We start from the raw sequence: 17,436 nt of genomic DNA on the forward strand, positions 1-17,436 counted from the left end.
TATTTTTCATTCTTTTAACACCTTGCTAGGTGTAGTAGAGGTGAGCAAATTGCGTTACATTTGAACAATATGTGTCTTAGTGTGTCAATAAAAGTACGTCGAGCTAACGTTTTACTATGATACTATATATTTAAGGGGTGTAAGTAGAAGTATGTGACTGATTGTATATTTGTCTGTTGTTATCGTGTTCTACTATTAGATATAGAATTCTGCGTGCGACAGTTTAGTTGTTCATTGTTAGAAACTGCCTCGTTAGTGTAAAGTACTCACGTTGTTGTACACAAGGAACAACGTGATAAAAAGGTTTTCTTGCCAATGTAAAAATATCGATGAATGGTATTTGTTGATTCGTATTTGAAAAAAAAGAGAGACGAAACGTGTTTTTAAAATTGATAGAATGTACATATTGGTTGCTTCACGACGTATGAAGAGAAGGTTGGAATTTTAAACGCAAAACATGGTAAACATATTCTCTGTGATTGAAAAACGATTATTTTAATGTAAAACAGCGAAAGGTAGGAAGAACCTTTTAAGTCCAGGAATATAGTTGACGAAGTTCTGTAGAAGCCAAGAGTGTAACTATTAAGACGAGCGATATTTTACTATTTTCAATATTTTAATATTATTAAACGTTAAGAATGGTTTGATAGGTTTAAAAGAAACATAGTAGAAATTGTATTTTTAATATCATTATGTTGCATCGATTTTTACAATGCGAAGACTATATAACCGTTAATAATAGTATCTTTGGTAATATCTAAAATAAAATATATACGTCTAGAATAAAACAAAATATATCCAGTTTGTTACTTGACAGAACTTTTGAATTTTTTAATAACTTTTTTCTGTTTTGAATTTTAGATACTCGCAGGTTAATTACCGTTGTTATTAGCTTGACAATTTGTGTGTGTAATACCAGCTTGTATTCCTAGAACTCGTGTTTAGTAGTTGGCAAATACTCTATCGAGAAATTCCTTATATTACAAGACTTGGCCAAGATACTTAACAGTGCCATATTTATCTTAAGCTGTACAGCACAAGGTGAATTTATTCACTAGATGTGGCCTCCATTCGAAAGCCACGGCCAGAACGAAAACAATATCGGATCAAAATGATAACCTAAGTGATCGAGGACGATGTTGCTTATGTTTTGTTGTATATTATGACGATTACCAAACAGATTTTTAATTCTTCTGTATTTAACACATATCAAATATTATCTATTTTGTTACATGTTGTAACAACTATTTTGTTATAGATTATTAAGATTGTAATACATTCATTTACTAAACTAATCCTTTAATAGCGAAGCAATAGTTTTTTTTATAAATGTAAGTAGTATTAAAAAAAAATCATAGGATTAATTTCTATTGTTAGTGTTTCTACTTTTCTTCCTTTTTAGAGAGAGAAATGTAACGAACAAAGAAACATTTTATTTCACTATGCAAGATTATAGTTTATTAATAGTTCCAAATTATGCACGATCGTGTGAATAAAAAAAAATGGAAAAATGATATCGTCGAAATAATTAAATACGTTCTTAGAAGTACGCTAGGACGGAAGCTTATCTCTGTGTTAGGGCGTTTATCGAATTTTTTTACGTGATAATGATTGGCTAGGCACGTAGCCTTCATGACCTCGCGAATACACGAAGAACTTAATTAAACATGTCTTCTGATAAAGCTCGAGATATGTAACGTAACACAACGAGACAAGCAAACTATAATCTTTGTCGTTGTTAATTCATCTTTCCATGGTCATATTCGAATGCAATAAAGATATCTTGGAAATTTTTCCGTGATCGTGTTGAAAGGACGAGTCACTACGTGACAAAATGTTCTGATTGCATTCAGTTAAAAATAAATATTGGTATACGTATGTCGATTCTTCCATATTGTTAATTGTATCACGATGATTTCAAAATATTGGAATTTTACTTCATTTATTTCTTTCAAATGAAATGATCAAATCTTTAACAAAACTTTAAACATTTATAGCATTTTTAAGGTAATTTTTATATTAATATTTTATAATAATTTAATATTTTTAAGGTAATGTAAATCAGAGTCTAATTGAACAGAGTCCACATACTTTGGCTGTTGCAAAAGAATATTATAATTATTACGATTCAAATGTATAGTTTATCGTTATTGATAAATATTAACTTTAGATATTTGTATTCCTTAGTCTAAAGTTTTAGCGTCCCTGATAAGCAGAGCACCTTGTCCTTTCTACACTCTGAATTACTTTGGTCAATGGAATTTTTGGAGGAAGTGATTTTTCTTACTTGGAAGAGCTAGTGTAATATTCAAATATTTGAAATAGTATTCACAACTGACGTGACACAGCGCTGTAAGCTTCTAAAAATTACATTTCCTAAGCTAAATACAATTCATTCGTAACCAGTTAACGTAACTTTTGCTGTATTAAAGTATACCTCGTGTATATATGCCTCAGAAAAAGAGGAATTTGTATTAGGTTGTCCGGAAAGTTTCTTTCGTTTCATAAGGTGATAATAGATGAATGACAATTTTTGTTTTATATTATTTTATTGAATTAAGTGTGCTCCATTTCGTTCTATTTCTATTACTATGTTCGTGCATACTTCAATAAACTAATAGAAAACAAAAAACATTGTGTGTCTATTATTTCCTTATAAAACGAAAGAAACTTTTCGGACAATCTGATAAAATAATCCATATATATAATTATATCACTTATATATATATATTGTAGTTACTTGAAAACACACGCGACGAGATCCAAAACAAACTTTTTAAATAAAAAGTAATTGAAACCAGTCGTTTTGGCTAATTGATAAATCTGAAGTTAAAATACCTTTATCCATAGAACCTTCTAACAGAACGTATTTTTGTCTCTTGTTTTTCGTATGTACATAACGAAAAAAATTCATAATGTTTTGAAAAATCATGTAACGAAATCCAAAATAAAACTTCTTATAATAAGCAACTGAGATCTCGGTCATTTAGACCGACCGATGAATCTGATATTAAAACACACTTTGCAATACGGGACTTTCTAACAAAATGCGTCTTTATGTTACAGAGGGACGACACGAGCTTGCTCGCTCAGTTTTTCTACGCGGACGAGTCTTTGAACGCGGTCGCTTGCGAGTTGGACTCGTTCGATGGTCGTCAGGAGCCAGAAAGATGCACCACGTTGGTCAACCAGCTGCGCCACTGTCAGGACAAAGTGTTAACGATATGCAGTCAAATAATGGACGATCTGATTCCGGAGAGCAGGGCGAACCGAGACTTCAGGGTGAAATTTCCTGACGACGTGATGCAGGAGAATCTCGCTGGACAGCTGTGGTTCGGAGCTGAATGCTTGGCAGCTGGGTCCTCGATCATGAACAGGGAGGCTGAAAGTTCAGCCATGAGACCGCTGGCAAGGGCTTTGACTAAGTCGTTGGATATCGTCAGGAATTTGCTCAGAGAGCACGCGTTAAAAGGTCACATGAACCTGAAGGTATTTATTATACGTGCTTATCCAAGTGCTAACGATGGGTCGCCTAATCGTTTTATGTCGAATCAGCTGATAGGCTCGGATTTAGTTATACAGGGTGTTACAAAGGAACGGCTTAAGATTTTGTGAGATTATAATATTCATTGAGAGAAGTGAAAAATATTTTTAATTAGCACAATGGTTTGGCTAAGCAATGTTGTATTTGGCGAGAAATAAATAGTTTTAAAATTATCGCGGTTCTGTATATCTTTCGGAACTTGATGGCTCGTCCACTTATGTGACAAATTAATTTTTCCACATTTGTTGTAGATTAGTACTAGACTAGTACATATTAGTACTACACAGTTAGTTGATAATGCACGTATGCTTATTTTGAAACGATTTTGTTAATATGTCGTTGATTAAATTTCGTCCTTTCGTTAATTGTTAATCATATCAGGAAAGAAACAGTTGACTTTACGTTGGACGTATGGACACACTATGCAATGTATATGAGAAGATAGAAATATCAAAACCTAATCATCGACTGTCATAAAAAGTCGAGGATACAAGGAGAAAGAATCAGAATGTTGAATTGAATATTATATGATTTTCTTACACGAATTTAGCGAATTATGGCAACCGCGTATTAGTCTGTTCCTCGTATGCTTTGAGCTTGAAAAATTCGCGTTGCCGGTAGGATGATTAGATGTTGTTTCTTTAAAATATGTGTTTTATCATGATAGTATGACGTGTCCTATTTCTACATTCCTTCCCTTTCTGTCTGTCGATCTCGAGAATTACGTAAGTGCATTTGGAGCAAACGTTGAACCCTAAAATATTCAGGTTAATCGTAGGAACGTGTACTTTATTAGGCTCTGGACTTCCGGACTTGAATCCTTGCCTATGGCATTCGATATGACAGCCATATTAACCGTTTGCACTTTGCCCACTTTTATGGTAAGATCAACGAGTAGTTCTAGTAGCACACTTTAGAAATATTGAAATGAGATTTACTGAAATAAAAAATCCTCTTGCGGAAAGGAGAAAGCCATCAATTTGTATGTATTTATTTATATTGTGTTATTCTCATTTCTCTAGTTTCTATCAAAAAATAAACTTTATTTATTGCGAGGTAACCTTTAAATTTGCAGAACTTTTCTCTCTTTCTTTAAATATTGCTTATAGAATATTTATATCCTGTCCATTGATTTACGAAAGTGAAATACACTTTCTGTAGAAATTTGTCGTGCAAGAAGCACGCTTTAAAGTTGCTTTTCAACACATACTCTGCATTGCTGAGTACATGCAACTTTCTCTTTCGTGCGATCTTTCGAGGACACGGTAATTATTCGTGTGTCGGCATTTTTTTAAATAAAAAAGGTTCTCGTAATCGAAGCATTATGATTTGTATTATTTTGTTTTTCTGTTTTTCCCTCGTTCCATTCATTATTTAATAATCCATCGTATATCGTTGATGTGTCCGAATGACAAATGTGTGTCAATAAATAAACGTAATTAATATTGAGTTCACGATTGTATGAATATAACCGAACGGACGTTATGCAAATTCATGTTTTTATGAAGACACAAGTAAAGGAACGAAACTTAAATCTGATGTTCTTTTTGAATTTATATATATATATATATATATGTATATATGCATATAATAGATGTTTAAATATCGTTTAGTTTCGATAGTCGATATATTTATATGCCGCGATATATTTAATCTGTTTTATACTTTTCACAAATAAAATATGTATTTGAAAATTGAAAAAGAAGACGTTTAAAGGGATACAAACACGAAGAGAGGTGAGATGAATAGTGTGGTTGAATAAAAATTTGTTCTCCACTCTAGATATTATTAGATATTATCGTAACAAGTATTTTATTATGAAAACATAATTTGTGTATTTTTACATATAATAATACACATTCAGTACATTGTTGCATATTTAATTCTCCCATAATTGCGTAAACATCCGTAGTTTAGCCATAATATTGTTTTTGGCAGCAAGTAAACCTTTGAAACGTTATAGGAAAACAATGATTCATTGTCAGTAAAAACAATGTAGTGGGTGAATCAAATTTATGCATGCTTTCGCGCGAGTTAAGAACATGGAATCATTCCAGCGAGACAACAGAGTAATTAGGCCAGCCAGTTTCTGAATCTTGTATATTTGCATTTAATTAAATGGTCCAACGTTTTATGTCCGTTTTAATATAGTTCCAAGATTTTTTTATGGGTTATATGAAGTTAATTTTAGAATTACTAATGTATTTAATATGTTATGTAATTACATATTTTATTGACGTTGAGTTAGGTTTTAATAGAAAAATCTATACCATAACAAACATTAAATCAATTAAACAATAAATTAAATAAAGAATTAAAAATTCATCAAAAAATATTTTAGATAATTCTTTGTCTCATTTTTGTTACTAACTTGCGCCTTTCTATTTGTTTCTGTCTCTGCCCCTGTCTTTTTCTCTCTGAATCCTTTAAATGTAATATTAAACAACAATAAATAATATTAAAAATAATAACTATACTGTTATTATCAAATATTTTCTATTTCAAAAAATGATACTTTCTATTTGAAATACTAATCACCTAACTTTTCTATTGATTAGTACCTTTTTCAGACGCAATACCCGTTGGACCCATCCCTGGAGAAGCTGATCGAGTCGTTAAAGATCTTCGACCGGTTGTTCGCTGATTTCGAGCTGTGCTATGTGGGCGCCATGGTGCCAGTGAAATCGACGAAGGAGTACGAGCAGCAGGAGCTCGTTTGCGTTTTATTTTCGGAGACTCTGCAAAGAGCTCTCGAACGTGGATTGCTCAGCCAGGCCGATGTAGATAATTACGAGCCGGCTCTGATGTTTACTATTCCTCGTTTGGCGATTGTTTCTGGCCTCTTGGCTCCGCCTGGAGGCCCTCTGTGCCTCAATTCCCCCGACAACATCAGCGAAGTGTTTAGACCTTTTAGGGTAAGCGGAGATCGCCGATTACAGTCGGCTGTAATTAAGCATCACTTACACAATTTTGAAACTTTTTCTGTAAAAAAGATAGAACATGTCATTTATCCTTTTCTTCTCTTCTCTTAGACTTCTCTGTAGTCTTCGATCGTAAAAAATATGGAACACGTTATTTTAATAAATCTTGATAGTTTTGATGTGGAAGAAACGAAAGCAGAGGAATCGATGAAAATGCAGTAGTGATAATTGAAAATCATTATATTTTGCATGGAAGTTTCAAAATTCCGAGGTAACTTCGACTTTTGATTTCAAGTTTCGTGCAATTTTGGATAGATAAAATAGATTACGCGACAATTTAATGTGATTCAGCGTTGAATGTAAAATTACGACTTGCGCAGAGATTGCATAATTTAAAAGTTCGACGAACTTTCATAGATAATGAAAAATTCCGGTTTCTTCCTTCAAAGTAAGTTTAGCGGATTATAAATAGATTTAATTTAGTCAGATATAAAAATACAATACTAAAATACTATAAAATACTAATAATTAGAGTTATCTTCAATGGGCTTTTAATTTCCTTTATATAGCCATACTATTTATATACTTTTTATTTTTGTTAACGCCAGAAGATTTCTTATCAAGACATCGTTGGACATCAATTTTCAAATACAGAACGTATGCGATCTTTTTATTTTGTAGCTATCATATATCACTCGTTTTATGCACGTTTAAATCACGTATTTCAACTTCAATCCATTATGTTTATTTACATAGCCAACATTTCATCCCAATTGAATTAAACGTATCTCAAATATGTGTCCACTGTCATAGATACGTTTAGAAAATGTAACTTCAAAATAATTCTACAAAAACATGGTCCACTTTTTTCTATCATGAATTCTTAGATATTTGAAATATCTACACGGTTAAGTAACAAAAACTGGCAAACGCAAAATTTAAGCAAGCGTTTTTTTTAATACATTTATTTTATTATTTTACTAATTTGATAGATTTATTTAATAAAGCAATTAAAGAATTTCGTTAAAATAAGACAAATGAACATGTAATAACAATTGAAAGATAAACCAAAATCACTGCAAAATTAAAGGTAGTTTCTCTTTCCGTTACAGTCGCTTCTCCTAAAAATAAGAGAACTTCTTTGGACGTTAAACAACCGCGAGCTTTACATGCTGGAGAAACTGCTGTGCTCAAACGAGGAGCCGCCGGGTCCCATCACGCAGTCGTCAAAGTCGTCCGCGTGCCAGGACATTCCCGACCTGGAGGAGTTCGTCCACAATTTTTATACCGGTTATCCGAACTGTAAAGACTTCATCGTAGATTTTTACACAGTGACGAGAAACACGGGGAACAATATGGACGAGGTGGCGGACGACGTGGTTCAAATCTTAGAGGAAGAAAGCCGTTTGACAGAAGGGAATAGCGATCAGGAGGTGGAGGACCGGGGAACAATGATAGAAACCGGGCCTAATCGCTTAAACATATCCGTGAACGGATACGAAGAGGCTGTGAGGTGTAACGGTAACACGAGGACATCCAGTGAACGAGAAAGTGTTGGTGACGAAGTGCAGTATCATATTAAAAAGCCAGCTAGCTCTTCGAACAGCAGTAGATACTTATCTTGCGACGATAGTCCTTGCTCCAGAAGAATAGAATGTCCCGCGAGTCCTGTTTCAATGGTAGATTCGATGGTGGAGCAGGTTGTTCCAGAAGATAGTGTTTCGAGCGTAAACGAAAATAGATGCGGCGAACAATTACACAAACAGCAAGACGAATTTATCACCTCGGATATCACCGAGATTTTAGGCAGCTCTGATCATCACATCGAAATCCCTCAAACGCAGTACCTGCTGAACCAAGTGTCGCACGAGAACAACGTGACTGGTGAGACGGTACACATTCAAAACTCTTTGCCTGACTTGGATTCGAAGAAGCTGATATCCGAGGCGAATAAAACGTTATCGAATTTGTTGCTGGATGGAGAGTGTCAGAACGAGATCTCCGAGCAGACTGACTCGGGAATTTGTACGGTGATTTCGTCAGAGAATACCAGTTTGTACGATAAAAGTCCCGAAGAGAAGAAGACTTTCGCCAACGAGATCCAAGAGGACGAGCACGGATTAGATGACGAAGATACGCAAGAGAATACCAGTTATTCTTGTTCCAATTTGAATTCACCGAAGAGAAAGAGCTCCACGATATCGGATAACTCGTGCGTCTGTAGTCTAAGAAGCGTGAAGACAGTCGCGTCGTTGGACCACTCGATCGAGGTGCACAATCTGCACGCGGCCAACACAGAGGCTGTGAAAAACATTCCACGAATATCGTCGAACTTCGATGGGACGAACGAAGAGTTCGTTGGAGTCGCGTACGGCAACGGGCAGATTTCCGTCTGCGACTCGAACCAGTCTAGCTTTCAGATCAATTATTCAGAAAATTGGGAAAATCTGAATTTAAGCATTGACGCGTCTACTTCAAGGAAAGAATTCTGGAGCGACCTGAAATGTGAAAACTGCCCGTCCACGTCGCAGAATATTGAGAAGATCGGCTCGAAGATCGAGCAGTATACCCAGGATAAGATGACAACGTCGAAGAAAATGAAGGACGAGAAGCAGAAGAGACGGCATCAACGTAAACACGAACGGAACGGGCAAAGACTTCATCACGGGATACAGGAGAGCAGGATGCAGAACTTCCAAAACGTACGCTCGTCAGCGAGCACGGAGAGCTCCAGATCAAACTCGACGGATCGTTGTTTGAATCCTAGGCTGATCAGTTACGGAGCAAGTCTGCATCCCAGCCAGAACACCAGGCAGATGCCTAATTTTGGAAGCAGCCCTCACGCTAGTCCGCGATTGCAGCACTTCGAAACTCGCAGCACGCCTGGATCAGGCCAGAGGACTTCTAGTATCGCTTCCAGAGCTCAGAGAAACTCGTCTCCGCAAAATAGAAAGCTTCTCGACCATAGGAGATCTAGGTCAGAGCAAATTATCAGAATGAAGAGGAGAGACTTTGAAAAGAGAGACAAGTACGAACGAGCTAATCCCAGGTCGGAGCAGACCAAGAGAAAATTAGGAAATAGAAGTCCTAATGAACTGATGAACGATGGTTTGGGACCAAGAACGGATAAAAGCGGCCTGGCTAACGAGATAATCTCGCCGGTCACGATGCAGACCGTGTCGTATGGAATACAAAAAGACAATAACACGCAGAGAGCCACGCGAGCTGTGAGGTTGGTGAACGCATCCACAGTTCAAGGGACGCAGTCGGTCAGTTCGGATCATATCCTGGTTCATAAGCCGGATGTTGGGTCCAGTTCGAGCTGCTCGAGTTGCTGTGACTCAAGCTCGGAAACCAGCGAGTTTCAGAGCGATTGTCAGGACGACGAGGAGATAGCCTTGGCTATGCAGGCCGCTGAGATTGCGAACAATTACAAGATTCGAGCGAAATTTCGGTAAAGTTTATTTTGCTTTTCTTCGTTTCATGATTCTTAATTTTTTGTTTTTGTTTCAATCGCTTCATTATAAATTCTTTGGCAATTAATTCCTTGCTAATCCTTTTTGTAGGTCATCCGAGGATCTCGTTCATCGTTTATTCGTTTGTATAGCCGGTGTGGCAGATCAATTGCAGACCAATTTCGCATCGGATCTGCGCAATATTTTGAAGTGTGTGTTCCTGATGAACAGTAGTCAAACCGTAGAAGACGGTGAGATAAAGGATGAAAGTTCAGTATCTGAAAATCATGTGACAAGTCCGTTGAATGATACGGTTACAAATCATGATCGACAGGATTTATTACAAGAATACGAGGACGATTTGGAAGAGACTGCCATCACCACCGATCATAATACGTGTACGTATTCTTTCCTTTATTTATGCCCAACTTTTCATAAGCCTGATATCTGTACTTTAAGAAAATTGTATGTATTGAAACACGCGTGGAGTCTAGATACGAACAAAGAATAATTGGATGTATCGAAATTATCTGGGTAATAAGTGATCACTATAATATAATTTCATTACACGTTTCGTTAACACACGGGTGGTATATGAATTTTTAAAGAACTAATAATAAAATTAAATTGCAAATTATACAGGCGAGTAATGATTATACGATGGTTAATTTTTAATTATATACAATCTTCTAATTTTAATTGAACAGCTCTGTTGCTCTATCTAGTGTGTATCTTTATCATTACTTTTGATGATATTAATATCGGAGAAAGTTCACGGTTACACGCTCTGTTTCCCAGAAAATATTTCAAACAATAGCAATACCTAGTAAAATAGTAAAATAAATTAGATATTATGTTCACCCTCGGAGAATTGATCTTGAAATGCTAATTAATTCTAAACAAACCATGATGTGAATATTATTTTATACAGCGTGTTTCAGAGAAAGGTGACCAAACATTAATACCATATTTACTTTACGGATAAGGAATGAAAATGGATCATACCGATCAGGCCGTATAACATGTTTAAGCGGACATGAGATGATTCTTTATAAAAAAATAAGAAGAAAACAGAATAAAACCTGTTCGTATTATGACTCCTCGTTTTCAAGAAAATCGAATTTGAAGATTTGTCAAGCGTACTTGAATATGGTTAATTTCAGACTGGACAAATAAATGATCGACAGGACGTTATTCTACACGCGAAAATAAGTCGAATATATGGAATAAAATTTTTTCCAAAAATGTTTTGTTTTCGAGGAAAATAAGCTTGAAATAAAATTCCAAAATAAAGTTTAAAATAAATTTTCAAACTCGATTTTCTCGAAAACGTCCTATGAATTAACGTTCTTTTATATTTTCTTCTTATTTTTTCACAAGATATTGTCTCGTGAAATTTTCAAAATTTTCTCTTTTCAAGATACAAATTTGCATATATACTTTGAAATTTGACATGATCAACTGTCTCCATATTACGAGCGTTATCAACACTTCTTCTCTCAGAAATAATTTAGTGTTTAGAATAAATTATCGTGCTATCGAAGACAGTTTATGTCACAGTAAATAAGTTTACTTAACTGATAAATAAGACGTAATTATCTGATAAATAAGGCAGTTACCTGGATGGCCGGATTAATATCGACTGCACAGTTATTCACTTCGGGTATGAGCGATTTGTCTATCTACGAGGTCATCGAAAAAGTATAATTTACGATAATAATCCTATTGACAGTCTGATAATACTAAAAGACCAGTTTATTGCTACATGAAGTGAATACCATCAGAATATACAGCAGGAGCCTTTGAATACCTACTTTTGACAGTGTTTAGAATGTTAGTGCAAAACACATGTTGCAGAATGTAAGCATTCCACTTCAATTTTTAAGCATTCCTACGATGCTGCCTTATAAACGGGAAAAGTTTACATTTCAAAAAGGAAAATTTTAGGGTACGTGGGATACGATACCATATATGTACCATAGTTATACCATATAAATTTGGCTACCTATTTCTAACATACTCTGTATAGTATTGATATTACTTTTTATTTATTGCTGCAAACTCGGATCACGAATTACGAGCATTAGAACTCATTTCAGAAATTATTACATGCCTTATATATATATAATCTTTAGTTATAATATAATATTTCTTTGGTTGTACATAAATGCATCTATTAAAAATTTCGTATAGTTACTAACACAAGATAATCTTGCTTGTAGCGACCATAACCGAGCGTGGCGAGGAGTGTGTGGAGAGGGCACCAGCTTGGATACCGGACAACGACGCGCCTCGTTGTATGGCGTGTCAAGCAGGGTTCACGGTGGTGAGACGCAGACACCATTGCAGAAATTGTGGCAAGGTGTTCTGCGGTCGTTGCAGCAGTAACAACGTTCCCCTGCCCCGTTATGGGCACACGAAGCCTGTCAGGGTATGCAACAGGTGTTTTCTGTATCAGGTGACGCCGTTCACGGTGTCCCCAGTGACGCCAGCGAGCTGAGCTTTGGAACAACGAGGTGTGTGACGAGGGTGAATGATAGAAAATGAATCGTTTACTTGGTATTTTAAAATGTTAGGCCCGTTGTCGCGCGCCCGCGGATCGTTGCATCCGTTTCCTTTTCTTCTAACTATTATATAACGATCGAAAATAGGTATCTTTCGAGGTTTGCCTCTCTAAAGCCCGCTCTATACGTTGAAACATGTCGTTATGCATGAAATTTTTCATGAAATTTTTATCAGTTTCAGTTTACCTTTGCGATCTTCTTGCACGTGATACGTTGAATTTGCGACGTGATACGTTGAATCATGTGGTTCAAGGTGTCTGGTTAGTTTCCAACTCCAGTATTATTCTCATTAGTAAGAAGTACGTTGACCGTAAGAAATAAAAAATTAAAGAAGATTTCTTTTGGAAGAAAATTTATTTCTTGCAAAAGTATGTTCGGAATCCTGATTTCTGCATCGATACAAGTTCATTTTGATACCGATTCGCCAATACAGATCTACGTATATCGTAAGATATATCGCGAAACGTAGATGTGGATATCCATATATATGCGTCGCAACGCGTTTCAAAATTTCAACGTATAGAGCCTCCTTCAGGATAAATGTTACAAACACGGAGTATGTTAACAAATGTTTTGGTCGATGGTGTGTACTTTCGATTTTCATTTGGTTTGGTATATTTGGAGAATGAAGAAAATTCATGGTAATATTTGTGTTCTTTTTTTTTTTATTTGAGAATAAAAATTAAGCGAACATAAATCGGGAATGTTCTTCGTTGAAAGTTAATCGGAGAGAATCGATGAAGATCGAAGGAACGTTGACATTACTTAGTCGTTTTTTGCGCTATTTGTATACTTACGTGCACTTAAAACCGTACAGTTAGAGTATATGTATATCGGCGCCCATCGCTAATATTTTTACACGATGTGATCGGACGATTCTAAAGGAGCTAATTTCCAAAAGCAGTTGTACCATACTTTAATCTTACTTGCGCGTATAGGTGATAAGGAAGTATTCAGAAACGAACGAAAGAAACAAAAAAAAAAAAAAAAAGGAGAAAAGATAAGAAAGGAGATTCGCAATTCTTGCTTTTAATTTAGGACACGTGCAATTATATCACACAGAGTATTCCCTGTATTTCGTCTCTGTTCCCTTTTTATTTTTCCTTTATCTTCGTCCGCGTTCCGTTTTGAATTTTATCTTCTTCCACTACGAGTGTTCACTTAATAATAACGGATAATATATATAAATACGCAATCGAACATCTCGTTTCATCGTGTCATACTTTACCCGCACGAGAATCGTTAGTTTTATATTTTATCAGAGAATTCGTTGTAGAATGTTCGATATAACTTCAAACACGAGAGCAAAAAATGTGAGGACATATGTGAAATATTGTCCAACAATATCATTATTTTACATTTTTCTAAATTTATAAATCTGTTATATTGTAAAATATTGATTTTATCGTGAATGTACTGTATATAGTATTATTGAACGAGTAATAATATTTTATAAACATTGCCAGTTAATATCCTTTAAAATATTTAGTTGTAGTAGAATAGTTGTTAATAATTATTTAAATATTCATAACGCATATGAATGATCTACACAAATATTTCTTTATGAGAAGTTATATCTACATTTTATAACACATTTGTATAAGTATAGTGCAATTCGTATTCTTGATTAGATCGGACTAAATCGGTTTGTAAAAGGGGGAAGATTATTGTCAGAGTCATCTATAGACTATACTGGATGCGACGAGTTTTATGGTACAAGCGAGAACAGAGTGATTCATAGTGTAAGAATTTGTTGAAATTTTGAAATAAACTTTGTTACAAGACATGAGGTGTGTCTACTTTATTTGAAATCTATAAGCGACACAAACATCGTTTAAGATAAAAGGCCCATGCGAGAAGTGCAATTTTGCGCTGCTTATACTCGAAACCTAATGTAAAACAATCAAATATAAAAATTTTGTACATTAAAAGTCTAAGACTTGCTGTATAAATGAGGGGCCGCTTAACCTTCACATTAACACTTAGCTCCTTTATTTGTATATTATTTGATCTTCAGAAGCAGTTTTAGCAAAGGAACCAACAAAAGAATTTATTTCAGAATTATGTTTTACTTTTATATATCGAAATCGTACAATTCTTTGAACTAAAAGCAAATCGTCGCACCCACTATAGCTGTGAGAGTTAAAGAATATCTCGGTATCGAGTTATAAAATATAAATATTTGTATTAATATATTGTATATACATATATACATATATATATGTATTTAATTTTGGAATATACTCTTTTTAGGTGAGAACGCAAGATTCTTAGATAGTTAAAGGCATTAAGGAGAAGCCTATGAAGATCGGCGAGAAAATGCGAATACCATAGACTGAGAATAAGAAAAAAAGAAGGAAAAGGAAATTAAATAGCCCATATGAGTCGGCTAACTGTGCATTATATCAAATATTCGCTCAGCGATAGTGATCAAATAGCGGTATCTAAATGTTTAATATCAAACCAGCGACAATGGGACTAGCGATAGGTGGGTCGTGATCTTGTTTAAACTACTATCATATTCTATCGACGAAACTCTTTCGTTGGAAGGAGAGACGTTTGCATCAATACGTATTCTTAGTGGGAGAAATTACTACGACAAACGCGATGTCAATACTCATAATCTCAATACTCGAATAAACGAATTGATAGAAATATCGAAACACCTTTAAGACACAAAACTTTCATTCAATCTAATCAACTTCTTGGAATTTCCGCTGGAATGTGTATTGAAATATGTGGGACAAAAATACAAGAAATTATAAGGAATAAATACAAATTCCGAAAAATTGTTAAAACGTAAAAACTTAATAAACTATAATCGACTCTTTCGAATTTCTATCGAAATATGTAAAAAAGGAAAAAGAAAACTATGAAAGTTTTTAAACGAATTAAGAGAAATTGTGAAATATTTTTATTCCACACAAACGTAATTCAACCTAATCAACCCTTTCAAATTTCCATTGAAATATTAAAATGTATATTGAAATATGCGAAACATTACGTATTTGGTCAACTAATTTACATTTCTTCCACTCGAAATATGTTCTGAAAAAAACGTTGTTGCTCCACTTTCTTCCTTTATTAGAAAGACAATTGAGTATAAAGTTGCTCGGGTCGGAACCGGCGATTCGAGAATCAACGACTGTTGTAAATAGCGCGAAAACTTGCGAGCGAGCGTACAAGAGAAAAGCGAACTGTGTGATGATCGTGACAGAACGAAGGGAGAGAGCGAACTTTCCGTTTTTCAGCGGCATTCGAAGTACACGCGCTGGCGAATCGTGATAATACATTATAAACCCGTTAATCGTACACTGTGACTTTCACGTAAGCTTTAAATAGCGATATTTACTAGCATCACACTGAGTGTACTACGATCTGACGATTCTTCGAAGCATAGCGTACACGTGCAGCGGCTTGTTGCTAATTTCTGTGCCAAATTTACGTGACAATAAGTTGTCTTTTGATTAAACACCATCCTCTTATATGAATACGAGTTTCAATGAACACACAGACTATATTCTATATATATATATTTATATATAAATATAAATATATATATATTTATATATAAATATAAATATATATATATTTATATTTATATTTATATCTATCACATAGATCGAAATTTATCACATTAGACTGCGAATTTTTATGCATTTATAGGAAATTTCCAGGTGCAGGAATGTAAGAAATGTCCAAAGCGACATTTTTTTTAATTATAGTCAGATTTACTATTTCAGTTATTACCCACTGTAAGAACTATTAAACTATTCTTGATGCAACTACATTTAATAGCGAATACCGAACAAAAATTTGCAAACTTAATTATTCTTGTTACAATTATTCCAATTACATCGTGAACAATTTTTTCTTTCGTTACGTATCGATGGAAAATTTAAAGATGTAAAAATGTGCAAAATGGATATAACATGCAAAAATATAAGAAATATTCAAAAGCAAGTACATGCTTGTTATAACATTTAATGGGTGAAATATATCTTTAAGCCATTATATATCATTAAGTACTATTTCTTTTTGTAATATTAACAAAAACATACAATTGCATAAAGATCCGCGGTCTGCTCATCATTCAGTGAGTTTAATGTACGAGCGGGAACGTTTGATCATCTTATATGATACGTGGTACACGGTCCAGTGAATAGGTATAACGTCGAAAGGGAATTTGTCAGCAATTTATTTGTTACAATGCGAACATGAGAATCGTAGATTTCAGAGACCGTTTTAATTAGACAGCTGCCGCTGTCCGTGTACGATTTCGATTTTAAAAGACTGCTTTCGATTGTAGGCTGTTCAGATATTGTATAATAGGTTCGATGATTCGCCGTAGTTGTTGCTGAGCTGAGCGATTGTGCTTTACGCAGCTGCAGAAGGGCTGGGCAGTATTCTTGGGTTATTATTAAATTTACTTATTCCAATGCGATTATAAAATATGTTTTAATATCGAATATTTTATGTGAAAAATTTGTTACTGGAAAAATTGAGAATGAGAAGATGCGAAAATAAGTGTTTTATTTTTGTTCAAATTTTGAAATTTATCTTAACTTTTGGTTATTTGATAATGATTGATTTATAATTGTATTTCTTTTATTTGACAAAAAAGAGATTTGAATTAGGTAAGCGATTGTGGAATAATTTGAGGAATTTATTTTAGAAACTTATTTTTTGACGACTGATGTATTTTGTTTTACGACTGATTTACGAATAATGGGAGCGAAAATTCGTGAAACGGCGCCCTACTCTGTGTCGTGTGTCAATTTCATTGCGTGACCTTATTCAATTCGCGATATGAAAGGTACAGAGACCACGTGTTACAATTTCGATTACTCGCACAACTAATATGTTTGGACTTCGTTTAATGTTAGAGCAACAATTTATTTCTTTATTATCCTGATTAGTGAAGGCATCGTGTAACCTTATGTACAAATTCG

The 17,436-nt window shown here is 34.6% G+C and overlaps 1 protein-coding gene across 3 annotated transcripts in view; it reads left to right on the forward strand.

Moving 5' to 3' along the window:
- Positions 1–15,249, forward strand: part of LOC100747478 (lateral signaling target protein 2 homolog) — a 46,901-nt gene extending 31,652 nt beyond the window's left edge. Inside the window, exons 2-7 of one of the 3 annotated variants that reach the window (XM_033318835.1) lie at positions 3,067–3,489; positions 6,103–6,459; positions 7,578–9,919; positions 10,032–10,318; positions 12,143–12,436; positions 14,738–15,249. In XM_033318835.1, the coding sequence (XP_033174726.1) occupies positions 3,067–3,489; positions 6,103–6,459; positions 7,578–9,919; positions 10,032–10,318; positions 12,143–12,420 (3,687 nt within the window). In that variant the 3' untranslated portion in view covers positions 12,421–12,436; positions 14,738–15,249. Of the gene's footprint in view, positions 1–3,066; positions 3,490–6,102; positions 6,460–7,577; positions 9,920–10,031; positions 10,319–12,142; positions 14,269–14,737 lie in introns of those variants that run through there. The other 2 variants (XM_012381089.3, XM_012381088.3) reach the window with 2 other exon arrangements.
- Positions 15,250–17,436: the final 2,187 nt, after the last annotated feature.

This window comes from Bombus impatiens, unplaced genomic scaffold (assembly GCF_000188095.3).
Source record: "Bombus impatiens unplaced genomic scaffold, BIMP_2.2 scf_0127, whole genome shotgun sequence".
Classification (NCBI taxonomy): domain Eukaryota; kingdom Metazoa; phylum Arthropoda; class Insecta; order Hymenoptera; family Apidae; genus Bombus; species Bombus impatiens.